This window comes from Ursus arctos, unplaced genomic scaffold (genome assembly GCF_023065955.2).
Source record: "Ursus arctos isolate Adak ecotype North America unplaced genomic scaffold, UrsArc2.0 scaffold_29, whole genome shotgun sequence".
Lineage (NCBI taxonomy): Eukaryota > Metazoa > Chordata > Mammalia > Carnivora > Ursidae > Ursus > Ursus arctos.
The window spans coordinates 35,059,728-35,079,717 of NW_026622974.1; the positions used below are offsets into that span (position 1 = coordinate 35,059,728).

General features: G+C 42.8%; 1 protein-coding gene across 6 annotated transcripts in view; it reads right to left on the reverse strand.

Moving 5' to 3' along the window:
* UBE3D (ubiquitin protein ligase E3D) overlaps positions 1–19,990 on the reverse strand; it is a 367,577-nt gene that overhangs the window by 204,980 nt on the left and 142,607 nt on the right. Inside the window, exon 10 of one of the 6 annotated variants that reach the window (XM_026507001.4) lies at positions 8,344–15,857. The exons of the other annotated variants lie outside the window; for them this stretch is intronic. Within the exon in view, the coding sequence (XP_026362786.1) occupies positions 15,837–15,857 (21 nt within the window). The 3' untranslated portion in view covers positions 8,344–15,836. Of the gene's footprint in view, positions 1–8,343; positions 15,858–19,990 lie in introns of those variants that run through there. 6 annotated transcript variants of the gene reach the window in all.

Sequence of the window (19,990 nt, forward strand, 5' to 3'; positions counted from 1 at the left end):
GCTGTCTCTTATTCCATTTGTTCTTACTCTTGTGTCTTACTTCCTTATACGCTTAGACAGCTTTTACTATAAGATGCTCATTTCCCTCAGAAGATTATTTGTGAGGGAACACCTGGGGGGCTCCATCGGTTGAGCATCTGATTCTTGATTTCAGCTCAGGTCATGATCTCAGGGTCCTGGGATCCAGCCCCACGTCGGGTCTGTATTCAGCGCGGAGTCTGCTTGAGGATTTTCTCTCTCCCTCTGCCCCTCCCTGCCCCTTGCTTGCTCTCTCTCTCTCAAATAAATAAATCTTACAAAAAAGAAAGAAAAGAAAAAAGAAAATTATTTGTGAGAATTCTTTGGGGCCTAGGATGAAGGTGGTTCCCCCAGAGAGGACTGGCATTTACTCCTTCCAAGCTCTTGGAGGCTCTGCCACTTTAAACAAAATTCACAGTCTGGGTTTCGTTAGACTGCAAATCTGGGAATTTAGGCTGCAAATCTTTGTTGGGATTAGCATGCAGTTGCACGTCAGGTTTCCCTCCTTCCATCACTGCTTGGCACCAAGGTAAATAGCCTTGCATTCTCTGGGAGGAGGGTGTGAGGTGAACACTTCTGATTTACCCTTTCACTCTGAGGTTCCAGCATGATGAGCGGAAGAGTCTGCTCTTTCCAGTTCTGTAATAAAGAGTCTGTAATAATCAGGAAATGCAACACTATCCTGCCCTTAGTCCATGTTTACATACAGAACTATTTGCTGGAGTTTAACAGTATCATTGAACTAATTTTAATCAAAATATCAGAACCATCTTTTATGAATCAGACTTAGTCAAACCCTGACTGGATGATTTTCAACAAAGTAAATGTCATCATATGTGTAAATATATACACATGTAACATATGCACAGATGCATGGCTGTATCTGTATAAACAGACCTAAGGAATTAGCACTGGGTTAGTAATCAAGAGATGCGCGTTACACTTACAGTTTTGACTTTATTACTTTCTAGAAAAGTCAACTTTGGAAAGTCACTTCTTTGAGTTCACTTCCTCATAAACCAAGTGACCTGGGTTGGGGATTCTCACTGGGGTAATTTTGCCTACCAGGGGTCATTTGGAAATTGTTAGGGCTACTTTGGGTTGTCATAACGTTTGGGAGTGCTATTGGCATTTACAGGGAGCCAGAGATTTTAATATTCCATGACAGAACCGCCCCAAAAAGAGTCGTTCTGCATCCTGCCCAACTTTTGGATGTTTTATCAGACATTTGTTTACGTGAAACATCTGTTTATAAGTGTCTGAGCCCAGAACCTAACTCTACTTTATATGTAAAAACAATTTATGTTTTTGCATAATTTTAATGTGCATGGACTTTTCCAGATTTATAACTACTATGTAAATCAAGGGAAGACTGTACACTGTCTTGTTTGCCACTTCCCCAGCAATGCCACGTATGTGCTTGAGTCCCCGAGACCACCCACTTGCATGAGTCTGCGTGTGCAGCTCCTACACTCAGGTCCTTCACTGTAGTCCTAAACTGAACATTTACGTATTGAAATGTAGGTTATATCACTTTCTTTCATTTCTTATCTGTATTACAGTCAGCGGATCCATATATATATGGATTTCATTTCTATGTGGGGGTCCTAGTTTGCCAAAGAGAGAATGACTTGGGATCTCCCTTTTTTATGAAAAGTTTTCCATATTAGGACTATGCCAAGGTAAAGAATTCGTAAACTCTTTCTTCCTTCATTTCAGTGAATTAGTTTGGTTTGGGTGTTGTGTGACAAACAACTCTGGGTATGTTTCTAAGTCGCCCTGCCCTGTGTGGCTTCATTAATTCCTACTCCCTCAAGGTATGGTCTATTAGCAAGGATGATCCCCTGGCTCAGAAGGGAGAAAAGGGACCCATAATTTCGCTGTCCGAGGGAGCCTCTGCTCGGGACCAGGTGAGTACGTCTTTATTTCAGCATTCATTTCAGTGAACTTACTACTAAGTAATGGAACCACACCGATGAGTAAGACAATGCCTGTCATCACAGAAGACTTGTCATCTAACTGGGAGAAAACCTTAAACCCAAAAGGCTGCGCCATGATGCAGGGCATGGAAGAATCTGAAGTGTGAAGTGTAAGCAAAATGCTATGGGAGAACGCATCGGGGAGTAACTAATTTGACCTGGGAGAAGGAGGAAAGGTTTTAAGAAGTGGAATGGGGTATTTCGGGCAGGTGGCACTCCATTGACAAGGGGCGGAGTAGAAGCTAAAGAGTGTAAGGCAGGCCATGCGAGAGTCTGGTTAGTGATTTCAGAAAGTTAACATCAGTAAGGAATCTTGGACAAGGTAGGGCTGGAAAGGAAGGTTGGGACCCAGTCATGGAGGGCCTTGAAAGCCGTGCTGAGGAGTCTGGACGGAATTCTGCAGGCAATTCTACAGAAAGCCATGAAGTTTTGAGGAGAGTGATGTGACCGGAGCCCTGGTTCCTGAAAATTTTCTAGCTGGTCTCTCTAAGATGCATTAGGGGCCAGGAGAAGATAGGAAGAAAGGAACTGGTGTTAGTCAGCGGTTGGACCAGTCCAGATGAGACTAGCAAGGTAGGAAACAGAGCCGCTGAACTGGAACAAGAGGGTGGAGGGAGAGACTTATGGGGGGCACGGTTAGGGGGAGGGGGACTCCTTGACGCCAAGGGCTCCAGCCTGCCTGCCTGAGTTCCCGGTGATGATGCTGTAACCCTGACACTGCCAGCTACCAGGGGACGGTTGCCCAGAAAGATGGAGGTGATAATGAGCTTTGTCTTTAAATCAGCTGGATTTTTTTAAAAAAGATTTTATTTATTTATTTGTCAGAGAGAGAGAGAGAGAGAGAGAGAGAGAGAACGTAAGGTCTCAAGCAGGGGGAACAGCAGGCAGAGGGAGAAGCAGGCTGCCCGCTGAGCAGGGAGCCCGATGTGGGGTTGGTCCAGGACCTGAGCCGAAGGCAGATGCTTCACCGACTGAGCCCCCCAGGCGCCCCTAGACCAGTTGGATTGGAAGGGCAGATAAATATTCATGTGGAGATGTCCAGCAAACTATCAGAAAAAGAGACTGAGTGCTCTATAGTTTCCAGGTTATCTGGCACTTCTCTACTGCCCTCTCCTCTGTTAAAGCTGAAAGGTTACAGACAGCACTGGAGTTAGGGGCTCATGCTCTGGACCCCACTGACTTAGACACAAGTACTAGCTTTGCCACTCACCAGCTGTACGAGCTTGGCTGAGGTCTCTAAGCCCTCAGTTTCCTCACTTATAAAAGGGTGATAATAAAAATATCTTTTGCATAAGGTTGCTTTGACAATTAACTGAGTTAGTATCTGGCATATTGTTAGTGCCTAAAAATGATCCCTGTTATTAAACCTGATGACTTACGATTCCCCAAACATACACTGAACTTTCCTACCTCCCGTCATTTGCCCCTGCTGCTGTACACAGCTTAGGATGCGCTCCTACCCTGACCCACCCCACCCACCAATTGAATTCACTCCTACTATTCACCTACTCCCTACTCAAGATCCTGAAATCCAACTTAGTCCTGACTCTCAGAGTCAGGGTAGGAATGTAGAATTATCCACAAGATTGGAAGAGTTTGCACATTCAGTGCTCCCATTACACAAAGTCTTGGCTGGCCTGGAAGGGGGAATCCAGAATTTACTCTGTTATAGAAAATACTCTGATTCTATGAGGTTTCCTTACATGTTTTAATAGAGGGAAATCATGTGTCAAAATACAGGCTTTATCAAATATGAAAAGCAGAAAAATAAGAACTTGGGAAGCCCAAACAAATTTGGACACATCTAATGTATGCTATCCTTTTTGTTTGTTTGCATGGACATTTGAGCACTTTTTCCCTGGCGCTTCTAGTTTGGATTCCTTTTTGGCAGCATTTTCCCAGGTGAAAAGGGCCACCAGTCAGTTCTTTCCTGCTCCCTTCCACCCACGCTTTGTTTTGGCAAATGTAACTTGCCTGGGCACTGAAGAAATGCTCCTCTTGCACAGCCCTGATGCCAAATTGGAAGAAACACTGTTCTCTGTGAAATTAAGATAAGAGTTCAGAAGGGCCACTCTGCTTCGAAATATGATTTTAACCATTTTTTCTTTAAGTTAACTGAAACAGTAGCTCAATGTCAGTCTTTGGGTTTCTACTTATTAGAGTATCTTTCTTTTGTTTTAGAGCTGTTCCTATAGCAATAGAATGAAAATAACCTTTATTTTTTGTTCAGCTGCAAAGACAGAACTATAAATTATTCCTTACCCTAGTTTCCTTTCAGCACATACAAAAGCCAGTGCTTCCTCTGCCCCAATAAATCAAAGCTTCAAAAAGGGCAAGGCAGCTAATCAGAGAACGCAGCTTCCACTAACGAGACAATGAAACCCAGTGTCTGTCATCTTTGGAATTAATAAGAGATAAAGTGCCACTTTACACAAAGTTTCCAAACCAGGTCAGGAAAGAGTCAGGACACAGAATGGATGTGTAAACCTGGTCATTACATTCATCTAAGACCGTATAATCCAATAAAGATTGAATTTCCATCTGCATCTTACGGCCATGGGTGAATGTCTTCCATGCATTTCCAATAGGATCAAAGACTTCATTTTACTTTTGAAAAATATTTTTTCAAAAAAAGAAATAAATATTCTTCAGCTGAGACTGATAAGGAAAATGTTTCTGAGAGGAGGCAATACTGGAAATAAACCTTGATGGATGTAGGACCTTTTAACAGTTACAAAGATGCATAAACATTTTGTAGGAATGGATTGACTCAAATCAATCCTGCCTTAGAGATCCAATTCACTAGTTTTCAACTATTAATGTCCCCCATGGAGTAATTAATGAAGCTAACATTTATTGACTACATTCTCTAAATCAGGTATCACTACTACACATGGGATTATGAAGATGACTACAACATTGGACCTGCCCTTAAGGAGCGCTCACTCTTCGCAAAGCTCTGCTGTTGCCCCATTTTATTACAAAAAATAAAACGTGAGAATCGTTACAGATTGATCCTGGGATTCATCTGGAAGCTCTACATGAAAGTTTTGCTTCATAGCAATTTTCTCTGTCAAATGAAATTGAATGAGCAAAGATACAAAGAAGACAGCTTTTCCAGCGCAGAATGTAGTTGCATAAATTCACCATCACCATAGCCACGAACTTAGTAATTTTATAAAAGCGCCTGAAAACAAAAAAGAAAACAAAATGGCTAATGCTTATGTTACAGCACTTTTGTAAAGGCCGAATAGCCAAAAAAAAGTAACAATGTATCCGGAGTCCCACCTAGAACCCAAACAGTGTTAATATCTAGAATTTCTGGCAGGAGTGTCTTTATATCAGGGACCAAGAGATTTACTGGGAGAAACTCATTTTAAAAGAAGAGAGAATTCTGCACATGGGCTTGGTTCAAAGAATGGTGTGTTCATGTATAGTACTCAAAATTTGTCTTTAAGTCCAGTTGCTGGGCTGGGCACTTCAAATTTTAAAAAATGATAAAGCAATTTTAACTAAAAACTTTATAGGCACTGGGGTGTGGGATAACACTGCTTTGGGGTCCATGTCACCGAGTACAGTACAAAATGGAGAGAATCTACATTCTCCCTACTTGTGCACGACGCAGCAAAACGTTGGCTAATTGAAATCTCCAACACAATGGCACCCTTTGAGTCTACTGGCACATCCAGGAAAGTGAGATGCCGCGCTTCACCCAGGACAGCCACTGGGGACACCGCAGCAGTGCGTCACCTGCACCGAATGATGCTGCTTGAGAAGAGAAGGAAGAACTTGGCAGACGCCTTGAGACAGAGGACGGGTGGTAGGCGATTTGACGCCTTGAGACAGAGGACGGGTGGTAGGCGATTCGTGCGAGCGCCCCCGAGGGCACCGTAGCGACACTGCGAGCATTCTGCAGCGAGTGGCAGGACTGTCCACAGTCGGTGGGGTAAGAGCCAGAGAAATGTGGTTTGTTCCTGCTCATCTGACCCCTTTGGCTATTTCCCTGAGCTGGAGTGGACTACGCACACTACATAAACAGAAATTACTCAAACGCTAGGTCCTAATTCATTTTGAGGATACGCTGAATTATTCTCTAAGAAGAAAAGTACTCACTTATATGAAATTTAGTAACATAGTCAACAACTTCTTTCCATCTGTGGTATTTCTGGTCAAACACTCATCCTTCGCACTGTTGTGACCATAGCATACTTCTGAACATAAGTGGGTGGTGGGGGACAAACACACAAGAGAATTAAGAATATAAGGGAATAGGGTTTGTTCGCCATGGAGACTGCCTTGTTCTCCTGAGAACCAGCGACACTGAACAACAAAAAAGGATTCCTGGTACTTTCGGAAATTACATAGAAGGTAAATTGAACTTTAGTCCAGAGGACATACCTGTAAAATGTCTGGTCGGAAAGTTCTGGACTGGATTCCCTTCCTCATGTAAAGATTTTTGCGAAAGCTTTTTCTGCTCACAAGGGAAGACTCTGATAGAGAACCCATTTTAAAAGGTGTACATATAAAATACTCGAAACAGGTTATCCTGCATGGTTAGACCTAAACTGACAGCAAACGGAAAAGTAATGTATCCTATTGTACTTTCAATGGCCTTCAACAATAATTAAAAGCAGAGTAGGAAAAAGCACTGACAAAGTTCTTTGGTGAAGACATTCTAAGATCGTTTTCTTTGGAATTGGAAAGCCTCTTCCTGTTTTGCAATAATGGTCTTTCTTTCTTCTTCTCCATCTACCTTGTGCTCTGCTAGCAGATTAATTTTCCTAAGGCATCACCTTTATCATGTCGTATTTCTGCTTACAGCCTCAGAAAGTAAATTTCATAGGCAATGGGAAGGAGTGGTGGAGAAGAGCAAATTCACTGAATAATAACCACAGCTAGAATGTACCAGGCGCTGTGAGCCAAGCACTGTCCTAAGCACTGTGCATGCCGCGACCCATGTAATACTCAAAAACTCCTGTGAGACAGATGCTAGTTTTTTACCCCATTTTAAAGATAAGACTAAGGAACTAGCTCAAGGTTATACGGGTGACATTTTATTTTTATTTACTTATTTGAGAGGGAGAATGAGAGACAGAGACAAAGCATGAGAGGGGGGAAGGTCAGAGGGAGAAGCAGACACCCTGCTGAGCACGGAGCCCGACGCGGGACTGGATCCTTGGACTCCAGGATCATAACATGAGCCAAAGGCAGACGCTTAACCAACTGAGCCACCCAGGCACCCTACAGGTGACATTTCAACCCAAGCAGTCTAATGCTAGGCCTCTTTCACTCTTAACCATTGCATTTATTTATTTCTTTTTAAAGATTTTATTTCTTTATTTAGAGAGAGCATGTGCATGGGAGTGGGGGAGGGGCAGAAAGAGAGGGAGAGAGAGAATCCCAAGCAGACTGTGGTCTGAGCACAGAGCCCAATGCGGGGCTCGATCTCATCATGACCCTGAGATCATGACTTGAGCAGAAATCAAGGGTCAGATGCTCAACCAACCGACTGAGCCACCCAGGAGCGCATTAATCATTGCATTTAAATCCTAAAGCTCAAGAAGCTCTCAGGGGTGGACACACACACACACACACACACACAGAGGCCCTCAGGGGTGGACACACACACACACACACACACAGAGGCCCTCAGGGGAGGACACACACACACACACACACACACAGAGGCCCTCAGGGGTGGACACACACACACAGACACAGAGGCCCTCAGGGGTGGACACACACACACACACACAGACACAGAGGCCCTCAGGGGCAGGGACACACACACACACACACACACAGAGGCCCTCAGGGGAGGACACACACACACACACACAGAGGCCCTCAGGGGCGGGGACACACACACACACACACACACACACACACACACACACACAGTTCCTGTTCGTGTTGTGCTTGATCCCTGAGAAGTTAAGATAGGCATTCAGTGCCTCCCACAATCGAAGAACTCCTTCCTATTTTATCATTCATTGTCCCCTCTTAATTCCTCCAATCTAGCCAAATGTTCTTGCTGTTTTGAATGCTACTCTTCCTGTCTTTCCAAATCTTAACCATCACTCAAAGCCCACAACAAATCCTGTGTCACCCAAACAAAAGCATCTTCTCTGCCACATTCATTTGAGGGGGACCTCTTTGGACTCTCACAATCATTGGGGTCCATTCTGGTGGTTTGATATCATCACTCACTGCTTTGTAGGGCTCTCTTCCTATATGCTTTTTCTCACCTCCATTTTCAGTTTTAATCCCATCAAAACCAAGTCTAATGACAGTGCACATTTCAGAAACACTTTCTTGATTGTGTAAGAAACACAACCACCAAATGTTCCATAGACAAAGCCTTTATTTAGAGGACATCGTTGGCTTGACAGAATAACGCAGAGGAACAAATAAACACACGTATTGAAACGAGCTCTTCTAAAATTGCCTTGAACAATTATCACAGGGTTGAAGATATACACAGGAAATGTGTTTTATTGATCAAGTCCTCTTTGTTTCCTCTAGTGATTTCTAACACATACATTTCCAATTTACTGGTGATTTCTCTTAAAAAGTTTTAAGGATAGATTTCAACTTATTTTTCTCTTAATATCAACAATAAAATGACTTTTGTCTGTGCTTGAGGAGAGAATACCTTGGGCCACTTTTCCTGTTCTTCTCGACATCATCACCTCTCAGATTTTATTGAATTAGAATGTGGAATTTTATTTAAATGCGTTTGTTACCTTGTGTACCTTTTAAGAATTCTTTAACATTTGGACTAAGGTTTATGATCACGAGGACACTTGAGAGAACTTACAGTGCCTTTTGTCGAGTTTATTATTCAGGACATTGGGAAGAAAGGGAGAAGCTGTAACTAATTTTTTTCAGAAAGTGTAAGTGGATGGTATACTTTCTAAGTCCAATACGTACTATTATGGGACATAAAACTAATGATGACTACAGTCAAATTAAAAAAGACTTTATCATAGAAAAAAAAAAGCTAATAGTGACTAATTTTGATACTCTCACCATCCTATGAGGAGAAAGGTCTATAGATGGGCCACTCTGGCATGAAGATTCTTTTGAGCTGAAGGCAACTGAGACCCTACAGACTCAAAAGAAACAGTTGCCCTTCCTGTAACTGCCTAGAAGAATCTAAATTGGGGGGTCTTTCTCAGGATGAGGTTATTAGCAGCGATAAATTTTATCTGATGACCCATCTGTGTGGCAGGGCAAACATCTAATTACCAAACATACGTTCTACTTCTTATCACCCAGTGAATTGCATTCTTCCCTCTGAAGTCCCAGATCTCTACCCCCTTCTCCTTAGTTCAGGATGATATATAGACCTCATTTTGCCTGTCTTTGGAATTTCCATGTCTGTATGGATTCCTCATATACACACTATTAAATTTGATTTTCTCCTGTTAATCTGTCTCACGTTGATTTGATTCTTAGTGCAGCTAGAAGTCCCTTTGAGGGGACAGGAATTCTTGTTCTCCAATAGTTTCAAATGAAGAGGTCACAACCCTTAAGTCTTGATTCTGGAAGGGAATACAAGAGTAACCAAGGCTGGCACTTCTGGCTCATCTTCCTAAAAATGGTATTGTTTAGGGAGGGGCAGGGAGGGTGGTGGGAAATGAAGGGGAGATGCAAGTCAGAGAGATGTGTTCCCAAGCACGGTTTGTGAAGACTCAGTGAAGAAACAGATTTTGTTATTTTATGAGCACGTGCAAAGCGCTTTGTTCCCACAATTTCTTTTCTAGCTGTAGTCTACAGAAAGCCTGCCGTGGCCTACTCAGGCCTGGAAGGTTCTGGGCAAAGGGTAACGAGCCCTATTTTTCTTGAGTTTAGAAAAGGTTCAGCCAGAAACTCCAAATTAAGTTTTAAATGAAGCTACCCACTTACAGTGTTCTTGATTTGGCTCTTTTTGGGAGACGCACTGAAATCTGTAACCAGAACACCAATAGAGTGTGTATAAACAAGTTATGGCAATACAAATCCTTCTTTTTCCTCCAAAACATTAGATAAAAGGAAAAATTTTTATTGAAACATGAAATGGAGTCATCTTGTCAGCAATTCCCATTCTGACCAGAAAGGCTGTGGTGGGTCACAGGTGGGTCTGGGGAAACCCTGCCCTCTGTTTATTGCACCTCGTAGCCAAAGGCCCTAGCATAAATGTGGGACCCTGAAAATGGGTTTCTTACTTTATCTGTAACAGGTTTGAGGACAAGTTGAAAATGAAACTGTATTTTAAAAAGAATAGTAAGGTATAGGTTCGATGCTTTCTAAAATGTTCTTTTAAGGGGTGCCTGGGTGGCTCAGTTGGTTAAACTGCCTTCAGCCCAGGTCATGATCTCAGGGTCCTGGGATCCAGCCCAGCATCCCGCTCCTTGCTCAGGGGAAGTCTGTTTCTCCTTCTCCCTCTGCCCCCCTCCACGTTTACGTGTGCGCATACGCGCACCACACATATTCTCTCTCTGTCCGTTCTCTGTCTCCGAATAAACGAATAAAATCTTTAAAAAATAAAATAAAACGTTCTTTTAAGCAAGTGTTTATCATTCCTCTTAAAAGTAGGAAAATTATCCTGTTAAAAGAACTTATTTCCATGTAATCCCCTTCCACTCCCCCCTCCCACCCCCATTAAGGAATGATGATGAGCTCTGGTTCAGTAGATAGAAGCTTGAAGCATCTCAAGAGGCAAACAAAGAGAAATTGTTATATTAAGTTACACTGAGTGCTCTTGAGTATTTAAGGAGATGTAGGACTTTTAGATAAGCAATTAGTGGGAACCATCCCTCTGATGTGTAAGATAAACGTTAATGCTTTTCTAACTACATGCTACGATATACCAGTCATCTTTACATTACTGAATTATAATCAAATGTGGGTCCCAATTATCTTTGTTATACATTAAGGACAAAAACAACTGTCTCAGGGACAACAGCTAGACTGGCTTTATCCATCATACAAAACCATTTAACCTTGTTAGCATTTTTTACTACAGGGGCCACCGATCAGGTTTAATTACCAAAGTGATTAGTGCGAGGTCAATTACATCCGAGGGCCTGGTTCTGGTCGGGTTTTCTGTACTCAGTGGAATCAAACAAGCTTTGCTAGCCTTGGTGTACTCTTGTTTAGTCAATCTAATTTTGGCAAAATGGCGTCAGGTTGTGGTTTCTACTCAATCTGTTGGCGTTTAACAATGTATCTCCATAGTCACTGGAGATGGGAATTCAAATATTGTGACCATATACGGCACCAAAAGTAGACATACACGTAAAGCTCACCCTGTCTGAAATAGCACACTCCCTACACACACCATGTTTTAATATGGCTCCGGTCCTCGTCGACCTCCTCTTCCTTTTCTTTCTTTCTTTCCTTTCTTCCTTCCCACCCTCTTTCTTTCTCCTTCCTTCCTCCTTTCTTTCCTTCCCTCTTTTCCTCCTTCCTCCTTGCTCCCCCCTCCGCCATTTTTTTTTTTAAGATTTTATTTATTTTTTTGACAGAGAGAGAGACTGAGCACACGAGCAGGGGGAGCAGCAGGCAGAGGGAGAGGGGGAAGCAAGCTCCCCACCGAGTGGGGAGCCCAATGCAGGGCTCGATCCCAGAACCCTGAGATCATGACCTGAGCGAAAGGCAGACGCCTAACCAACTGAGCCACCCAGCCGCCCCCCACCCCCTCTGTCTTTCTTTCTTTCTTTCTTTTTTTAAGATTTTATTTATTTATTCAACAGAGATAGAGACAGCCAGCGAGAGAGGGAACACAAGCAGGGGGAGTGGGAGAGGAAGAAGCAGGCTCATAGCGGAGGAGCCTGATGTGGGGCCCGATCCCACAACGCCGGGATCACGCCCTGAGCCGAAGGCAGACGCTTAACCGCTGTGCCACCCAGGCGCCCCTCTGTCTTTCTTTCTTGACTGTTTTAATTCCATCACTGGTATCCAAGAGGTTCAATGGAATAATGACTAGGTGCCTGTGCTCCAAATCCAGCTCCGCTTCTTACTGTGTGTCTGAAATATCCACCTACCCTCTGGCCCTTCATATATAAATATATATAAATAGGGATGGTAAGAATAACCTCATAGGATTATTTTGAGGATTAAAAGAGAGATAATACATGAAGCACATAGAGCAAGGCCTGGGATATGGTAACAATAAATAGCACCTGTTATTATTATATTTTGACTGGCATCTGGATTTTTACCATTTCTGGGGTTTCTAGTTTCTTTTTTACTTTTCCTGTTCCTTTCCTTAACTTCAATCATTTTCAAATGCTACATGGTGTTTTTCTTGCCCTGTTTCTTGCTTTATTCCCAATTATTTAAAAAACCTGCTTCATTATATCTATTCTGTTTGATATTCTTTCACCCAGAGGCTTCTTACTCAGAGTCCTCTGACTACAGCAAATTGCACAAATGGCTCTCTTGTCTTGCTTTTACCCTGTTGTCTGTAAAATGGGAAAATATTAGCATTAGTCTCAGAGTTACAGTGAGAACTGCATGAGGTAATTTATGTTAAAGACCGCCAACAGCATCAGGCATAGAATTACTCAATTGATGATGGTGAACAATTTTTTTTTTTACCCACAATGTCCTTTCCTCTTTTTGCTGGCTAACCCCTGGTCGATTTCCTTCTTTTTCTTTTCTTTTCTTTCTTTCTTTCTTTCTTTCTTTCTTTCTTTCTTTCTTTCTTCTTTCTTTTTCCTTTCCAACCTCTTAATAGTGTATCAAAATTTTGTGTTACCATTATCTAGGACTGCTACTGAATGCATTCCAGAATCGTACTCATAAGACACAGGAGGCTAATGCAGAATGACTTCCAAGGGCCAACAGTGAGCTTATACAGCCTGCTTCAATTCTCTCTAGCCCTCCTTATGTGGTTTAACTAAATCTCTTTAATGCTGAATATTTCTGTGTCTCCTTCTCAGAGACAGAGAAGCAATTTTTTTTTTTATTTAGCAAAGAGAAAAGGATAAATAAAATGGCTTCCTTTTCCCTCCCTTCTCCACTCCCTGTGGCCCTAAAAGGACTTTTACAGGTTTACACGCTACCCTCAGACCTACCCAGTGCTCAGATGTTAACAGCTCACTTGGGGCACCGGCTCAGCGGTGCTGGCCCTCCCTTCCCATCCCTAGCAGAGCCGCTGGAGACCTGATGAGCTTCAGAAGCTCACCATGGCCAGATTTTACATTGCATGACAGTTGCAACTTCACATAGTAACTGCAGTCTATAGTCAGAAATCGTGTGTGTGTGTGTGTGTGTGTGTGTGTGTGAGAAAGAGACGGACAGACAGACCAACCGACCTCCTCTTACTCCTGCCCTCCGTCAGAGCTTCTCACAACCACTCCACCTCCGTTCCCCACCTGTGCCATCAGGAAGAAGGTGTGCTTAGCTCTCTGTGCCTTGGCTCCTCCTAACACTCAGAGTGAGGTGAAGGGGTCTAACTATACGTGACTCAACTGGAATTTACGTAGACAAGGTTAGTATACTGGAACACTCTTCTAGCTGGGTTTCGTTGAGTGGTAGAGTTGTCCTGAATCATGAGCACCCTCACACCTCCACTGCAAATGCACGGTCACAGCTGCTTCCTTTTCCAGAGGAAGAAAGACTATCTCAGAAGACATTTCTATTTCATGAATAGACGGAACTCTGCTTCACTGATTCTAGTCTCCAACAATACAAAGGGAACTCTTAAGAAATATTCACACACACAAATATTCATCATTAATGCATTCATTTGTGAAACCAATTTACACTAAGGCCAGACCTCATGCCACAAAAAGACCTAGATTTGGTAATGGCCATGTCAGTGGCAACACACAACTATACGCAGTCACCAAATATTGTTTCATTCACTAAGGCAGGAGTTCTCCACTGGGCTCGATCTTGGACAGCAGGGCAACGTCTGCTGGTGTTATTAGTTGTCACAACTGGGGTAGGGGGTGACTGGCATCTGGTGGGTGAGGCCAGGGACGCTGCTAAATACCCTTCAGTGCACTGAGGGGTACAAGACCACGTCCCCCGAAATCCACCGCGGTGACAGAAGGGTTACTTTGAGTTAAAGACAATCGAGAGCCAGCAGAGGCAGAGAAAGCTCTTTACCTCCGTGTAACTGCCTAAAAATAAAGTATAAATTTCCTCTTTTGTAAATGAAATTTCCATTTATAAAGGAAATTTCCATTTGTAAAGACATCTCTGTACCAGGAAGAGAGCTACTTTGGGAGACAACTCTTATCACTTGAGAAACTCTTATCTGCATAACAAGACAACCCTATTACCATACATTTCCTTCCTTCACCTTCCTATAATTTGCCTCCCCTGCCAAGAAGCCCCAAACTCTTTTTTCTTTGTTTAGCCTAAGACGGTATATAAACCTCAATTATCTGACCACCTCCTTGAGTCTCATTCCTTTGTGAAACTCCTGTGTGGATGTATGGAATTCAATTGGTTTTTTTCCTTCTGTTAATCTGTCTTTTATCAGTTTGATTTGCAAGCTGCAGCCATGGAACCTCGGAGGGTACAGGGAAAAGATCTTTCCTCCCCACAGCTCAGGGCAGTGTCTCACGACAAAAGATCACCAGGCCCCAAATGTAAATGGTGCCAACGTTGAAAAAACCTGCTTTACAGGGACGGCTAGAAATCTAAGCATGAAAAATCAGCTCGGTGTTTGGGAGCTCAGTAGCCTACTAGAAGCCAAACGAATTCTTGTCTCTGGCCGCGTGTCTTGGACATATCAGAGATCTTCGATGTTTCCAACTGTGCTTAATAAAGGGACTCCGCAGGGTCAAACAGATGGGTTTTATGCCTTGGCCCGTCGGCCGGGGACAGATTAGGAGTGCCCCACCAAGCCACGCTGCTGGCAGGCAAGTGTCTCCATGAAACTAAAAGTTCACCAAAGCACAAGGCCGAGGGACACCGATGTTTTGAGTGTTGGGAAATTAGGGGAGGTAAAACCCCGTGTGTTTGCGGAGAGAGGAGTGAGGCCTCTGTAGGCTCAGACGAATGCCAGTAGGCTGGATGAGCAGCCCGTAGGGTTGCAGATGCAGCCGGTCGACCTGATCGCAGAGTGGCAAAGGAGAGCTGCCGGGCTCCGGCTCCCCTTCCAGCTTTGCCCGGAGCCGGCGATGACAGGCCAGGATCAAACAGTCTCGGGGAAATCAGCAGCTTACCCACGCTCTGTAGGATTCCCTCTAGCTCCGTCCTTCTCCTTCCACCTGCTCTGGCACACAAGGATTACGACAATTCTGGAACAGAAGGCCAGTGAGGTCTGTTGATTGACGGGCATTAGTATTTGGTAAAGGAACCAAGGAACACGTGCAAGTCTGCACACACAGGAAAACCTTTAACTTGATAATCATTCATTCGACACACATTTATTCACGGAGCATCTCTTCTGAATAAGGTATACAAAATTCTGTATTTTTCTTTCTAAAAATGTGTTTTCAACAAACCAAATGGGAAGTTTGTAAGTCTATCTGCCTGGACGTATAGCAGTTAACATTCAGTTCCACCAACGGACTCGCTCACTGCATCCCCAAAGGACAAATGGGGCTGCACGAGCGAATATCCTTCCAGGTGCGGCTGACACAGCACATATTTGAAGATTCCTTTGTGGGAAACAGGGACATAACTTCTCTGCTACTATAACTTTCTTCGCAGACTTGGTTCTTCAAAGATTTGAAGTGAACTCTTACAGACTATACGTCAACAAGTCAGCTCCCAAGTTCAGTGCAACGCTCTTGTTCTGGAGCTCGGCTCCTTGCGTCTGCGCTGGCCTCCGGCATGCTCCGGGCCGGGGAGCTGTCCGCCGGGGAGGGGACAGCTCGGCTGCAACGGTTACATCTTCAAAAAGGCCACCTGGAGAAGCAAGAAAAACCCACGAGGCTTTACTTACACAACATGATGAAACGGCTAAGTGCACATCAAATCAGAGTCAGGTAAATCTGGTCAATAAGGGTGCAGGCTGATCTTAGAAAGAAAAATGACTCTTGGTCGGGGCGGACATTGCCGTTTTACAACGGGAGCCAGTTACTCCTTTTTTAATGAACCATGTAGTAATTGACATGATTCACATGCACTTTAAAATAAATAACAGTTTGAACTGACACGCAAGTTGTACTGCTGTGAAGTGACCCAGTCCTCTCTCCCGTTGGTTCCAGCCGCTGTGTTGGACCTTCCGTGAGCAGAATTTCGAGTCCTGAAGATTCCCGGGCAGGTCCAGTTCCTCATGGCTAGCCTCTCCTCCGGTCATGCCAGTGTTTTTCATCACATTCAATTATATTTATTGTGCTTGTCAGTAGGAACTCATCTTGAAACTTAATGTGTAAAAAAATTCAGACAGGTCTACCTACAAATTCAATGAGGCCCAGATCAAATGCATCTATTTTACCAATAGTTTTCAACCACACAGAAACAAACAATGAAGTTAACCATAAAAGTTTGGAAAGTTTTCATTCAGAGGTGATAACAAATTGGGAAGTGTGCCAGGATCAGGAAGAGAGCAGAATGCAGATTAGCGACAAAGATGGGGAAGTGTGGGAGGACTGGCGAGCTCACGCTTGGCCTTGTTGGGGGGAAAGAGTGAGCAACGGAAATAAACACGTTCTGCTCTTGGACAGTTGGTTCTTAAGTCCCCAAATGCAGTCAAAGGAGGCATGTATTTAATGATCCCTGTTAAGGGGAAAGGAAAAAGGAAGAGTCACACAGGGCAGAAAGCATCTGCTTTATGTTGAGTAATTCAGAAGGATGTTACTCTTCATACAGCGCTGTTGAGAAAGGCACCTGCTGAGTTTCCATATCAACTTCCTGCTGAGTTTTCTATATCAGGTTCCACAGTGAGAACACCAAAGTTGAAGGAGCAGGCAAGGAAGAAAGGTTAAGATTCCTAAACAAAATGTAAACACAGACAATAGATACAAACTTCAAGGGCTTACTGTGAAGATTAAATGAGATCATGGTTATGAAAACACGTGTTTTCTCCCGTGGCTCTCAGCTGATATCAGGGGCCCAAGCACCTACCAGATGAGAAGGGGCAGTTCAAGAGACAACAGTGGGGCCCCTGAGGGGATGGTCACAGAATTACAGGGGAAGGTCGTTCAGTCTGACTTTCGGCTCACTGTGGAGAGTGTCTCCATCAGGTGACCCTGGATCTGTAAAAACAGTTCATGGGGACCCTCCAAAGATGATAATGCCACTGTTCATATTCAGAAACAGGGAAACCTTGGATGAAAACCAGTTATCTCCTTTTCAATTCTGAAAATTGCTATGTCATGGAGTATTCCGAGCGAGAACCACTCAGAATGATGATAATACTGATGAATGTCATCATACAAGGGGTTAAGAACTTTAGCTCTGGAATCACACAGACCAGTGGTTTTCAACTTGGGGTGATTTTGCCTGCAAGGGGACATGTGGCAGTGTCTGCGGACATTTCTGGTTATCATAAAGTGGGGGATGCTGTTGGCATCTAGGGGGTAGAGGCCAGGGGTATTGCTAAGCATGTTATAATGCACAGGACAGTCCCCCACCCCAAGAAAGAATTATCAGTCCTAAAATGTCAATAATACTGATGCTGAAAAATACCGATACTATAGACATGGGATCTTAAAGCTAGATCTCTATTTGCCAGCCACGTGACCTTCAGCCAACTTGTTAGCAGTCTCTCTTAGCCCTTTGTCATCTGCGAAATGGGAATTATAACAGGACCTCCCGACACTTATAAAACACTTCATAGCATAGGAAGCCTATGTGGACTGCTTTCACCCTCAGCACAAACTGTGATTTACATAAAGCAAATGAAGAAACAGAAGCTGAAAAAAATTAAGTGACTTGCTCGGGAGACAGAGCTATTAAGTGGCAATAATGGACTGAGGAAGAAATTTTGATTCTCAATCCACGCTTTTCCCATTAGAAGTTTTCAGATGAATGAGGTAAACTGCAGAGGTTTGGGGACCTTTAATCTTCATTATTGCCTCAAATATCAAAGATTTATTTTCTTTTGGATGCCTGTGAATATGAGCTTGGGATGGAACAGCTGCATAAGAGAGCTGATTAAATAATGCAAAATGGCACCACACACCCCCCCAAAAGAAAAACTTTAAAATCTGACCTAATACGTCTTTTTTTCATCTCTGGTTCATAGTTTTGCCTGCCAAGTACAGAATGTATTTTGCAGGACTTAATAACAAGAAACTGCAATCATTCTTGGGAACAGGTACCGTACAATGCATTTTAGCTTCTTTTTATTTAAAACACTGTGAGTTAATATATTTCAAATGCTGATTTTGTGTTCTCTAGCTTTTATCCATGACAGCAAAAATTGCTTTCCCTAACTGCCATTTATTTTGAGGATAATTTTGTTTCATTACACTGAGAAAACTCCCTGTATTTCATCTTTTCAGTTTTATTCTCGAAAGTGAAGCTACAGCTTCAGGCTCCATTGTTACATTTCTGGAACATACAGTTACAAAAGTATATATTATTATTAAAAACAAGGGGAAGAGGGTCTCTTTCTTGTTGGCTATAAGGTCTGAGTCTCCATATTCTGTGCACCTGAATTTGGACAGTTGGGAATAGGAAGAGGGAGAGGAAGTTAAGATGTCTAAAAATAACGTCTCTGCTTTGAGTCATCACCTAAAAACAATCTTCTTAAACCACAACAAACAGGGTTAGGCTGATGTGATAGCTGACCAGATGTTAAGTTTAAAATGCTTCAATACATTTACGTAATATGTTAGACCTTTTTAGTGTTCTTTTATCTTAGTTAACAAATTCGTATTATTAAATTCAATTCCTCAACATAGATTTGAAATTTCAATCAGTAAAAAAATATGCTGTCAAGTAGGCTGCACAAGATAACATTAGCATTAAAAGAAAAGGTTATCTAAGTGCTTTGGGGTGTGCTAATAAACAAGAAAGATAAAACTGGAAAATACTGGAAAATGTGAACTTCATAATAATTGTAAGCTTTAGAAAAGACTCTTTAGGATAAGCACAGCCATACACAAATGTTCCTTTTAAAGGGTACTGTAGACTTCAAAAATATATATATAAAACCATGCCTTAAATATGTATTGTTCTGTAGGTATGGCTCATGTTGAAAGTTATGTTCTGAAACAGAATGCTTTAATGGCATGGAAAAGAGAGTTTATATTATAAAACAGTTTCTAAAATCAAACCTCATTTACAAAATAAAAAATATAAATGTAAATATAAAAATATCAGAAAATGACTCTTTCAAGCATCTGTCAAATATATTTAACATCTTACATAACATGAAGCGATTTTTTCCAGCTCACTAATTCAGCATGGTTCCAGCCCATGCTGATAATACCAGGATAAATAGTATAAGGCATTCCTTTCTGTGGGCTGGCAGGCTGGCTTCATTCATTCAATTCATTTAATCATGAAGGGCTGTCTACGTGCCAGCGACTGTCCCAGTCACAGACCACACTGGGAAGGCATTCTCTCGCGGTGCTAACATGCCAGCGGGGGAGACAGCCCAGGAACAAGATGATTCTAATAAGGTGGGATAAGTTTAAGATGGATGCCTAATGCCTGCTGGGAGAAAAAAAACTATTCTTGGGTTATGAAAGGAAGTACGATTTCTGAGGCAGTACCCTGAGAGAGGTCATTATTACTCTGATTATGAATACTGTGTTGATGGGGAGGCAAAAAGCTGGCATGGCACAGCATGGCAAACACTTTTTCCTACTGAAGGACGGTGGCTTGCTACAGGAATCACTAGCAAACAGGAAGGATGGCACAGAAGACTGGAGAAACACTATAATGAGAAAGAAGAGCCTGTCCCTCTAAAACGATGGCAATTACGTGTCTACGTAACTGTGGACCGAAACTCTAGACTAAGGGAAACATCAGTGCAGCCTTCCAACTCCACATTGTCTGCACAAAATCTGTAAGAGCTTTTAGGAAGTAGGAAAAAAGAAGTAAGATGGACGTCTATGAATTATATGAAAGCTTGACCTTGTATT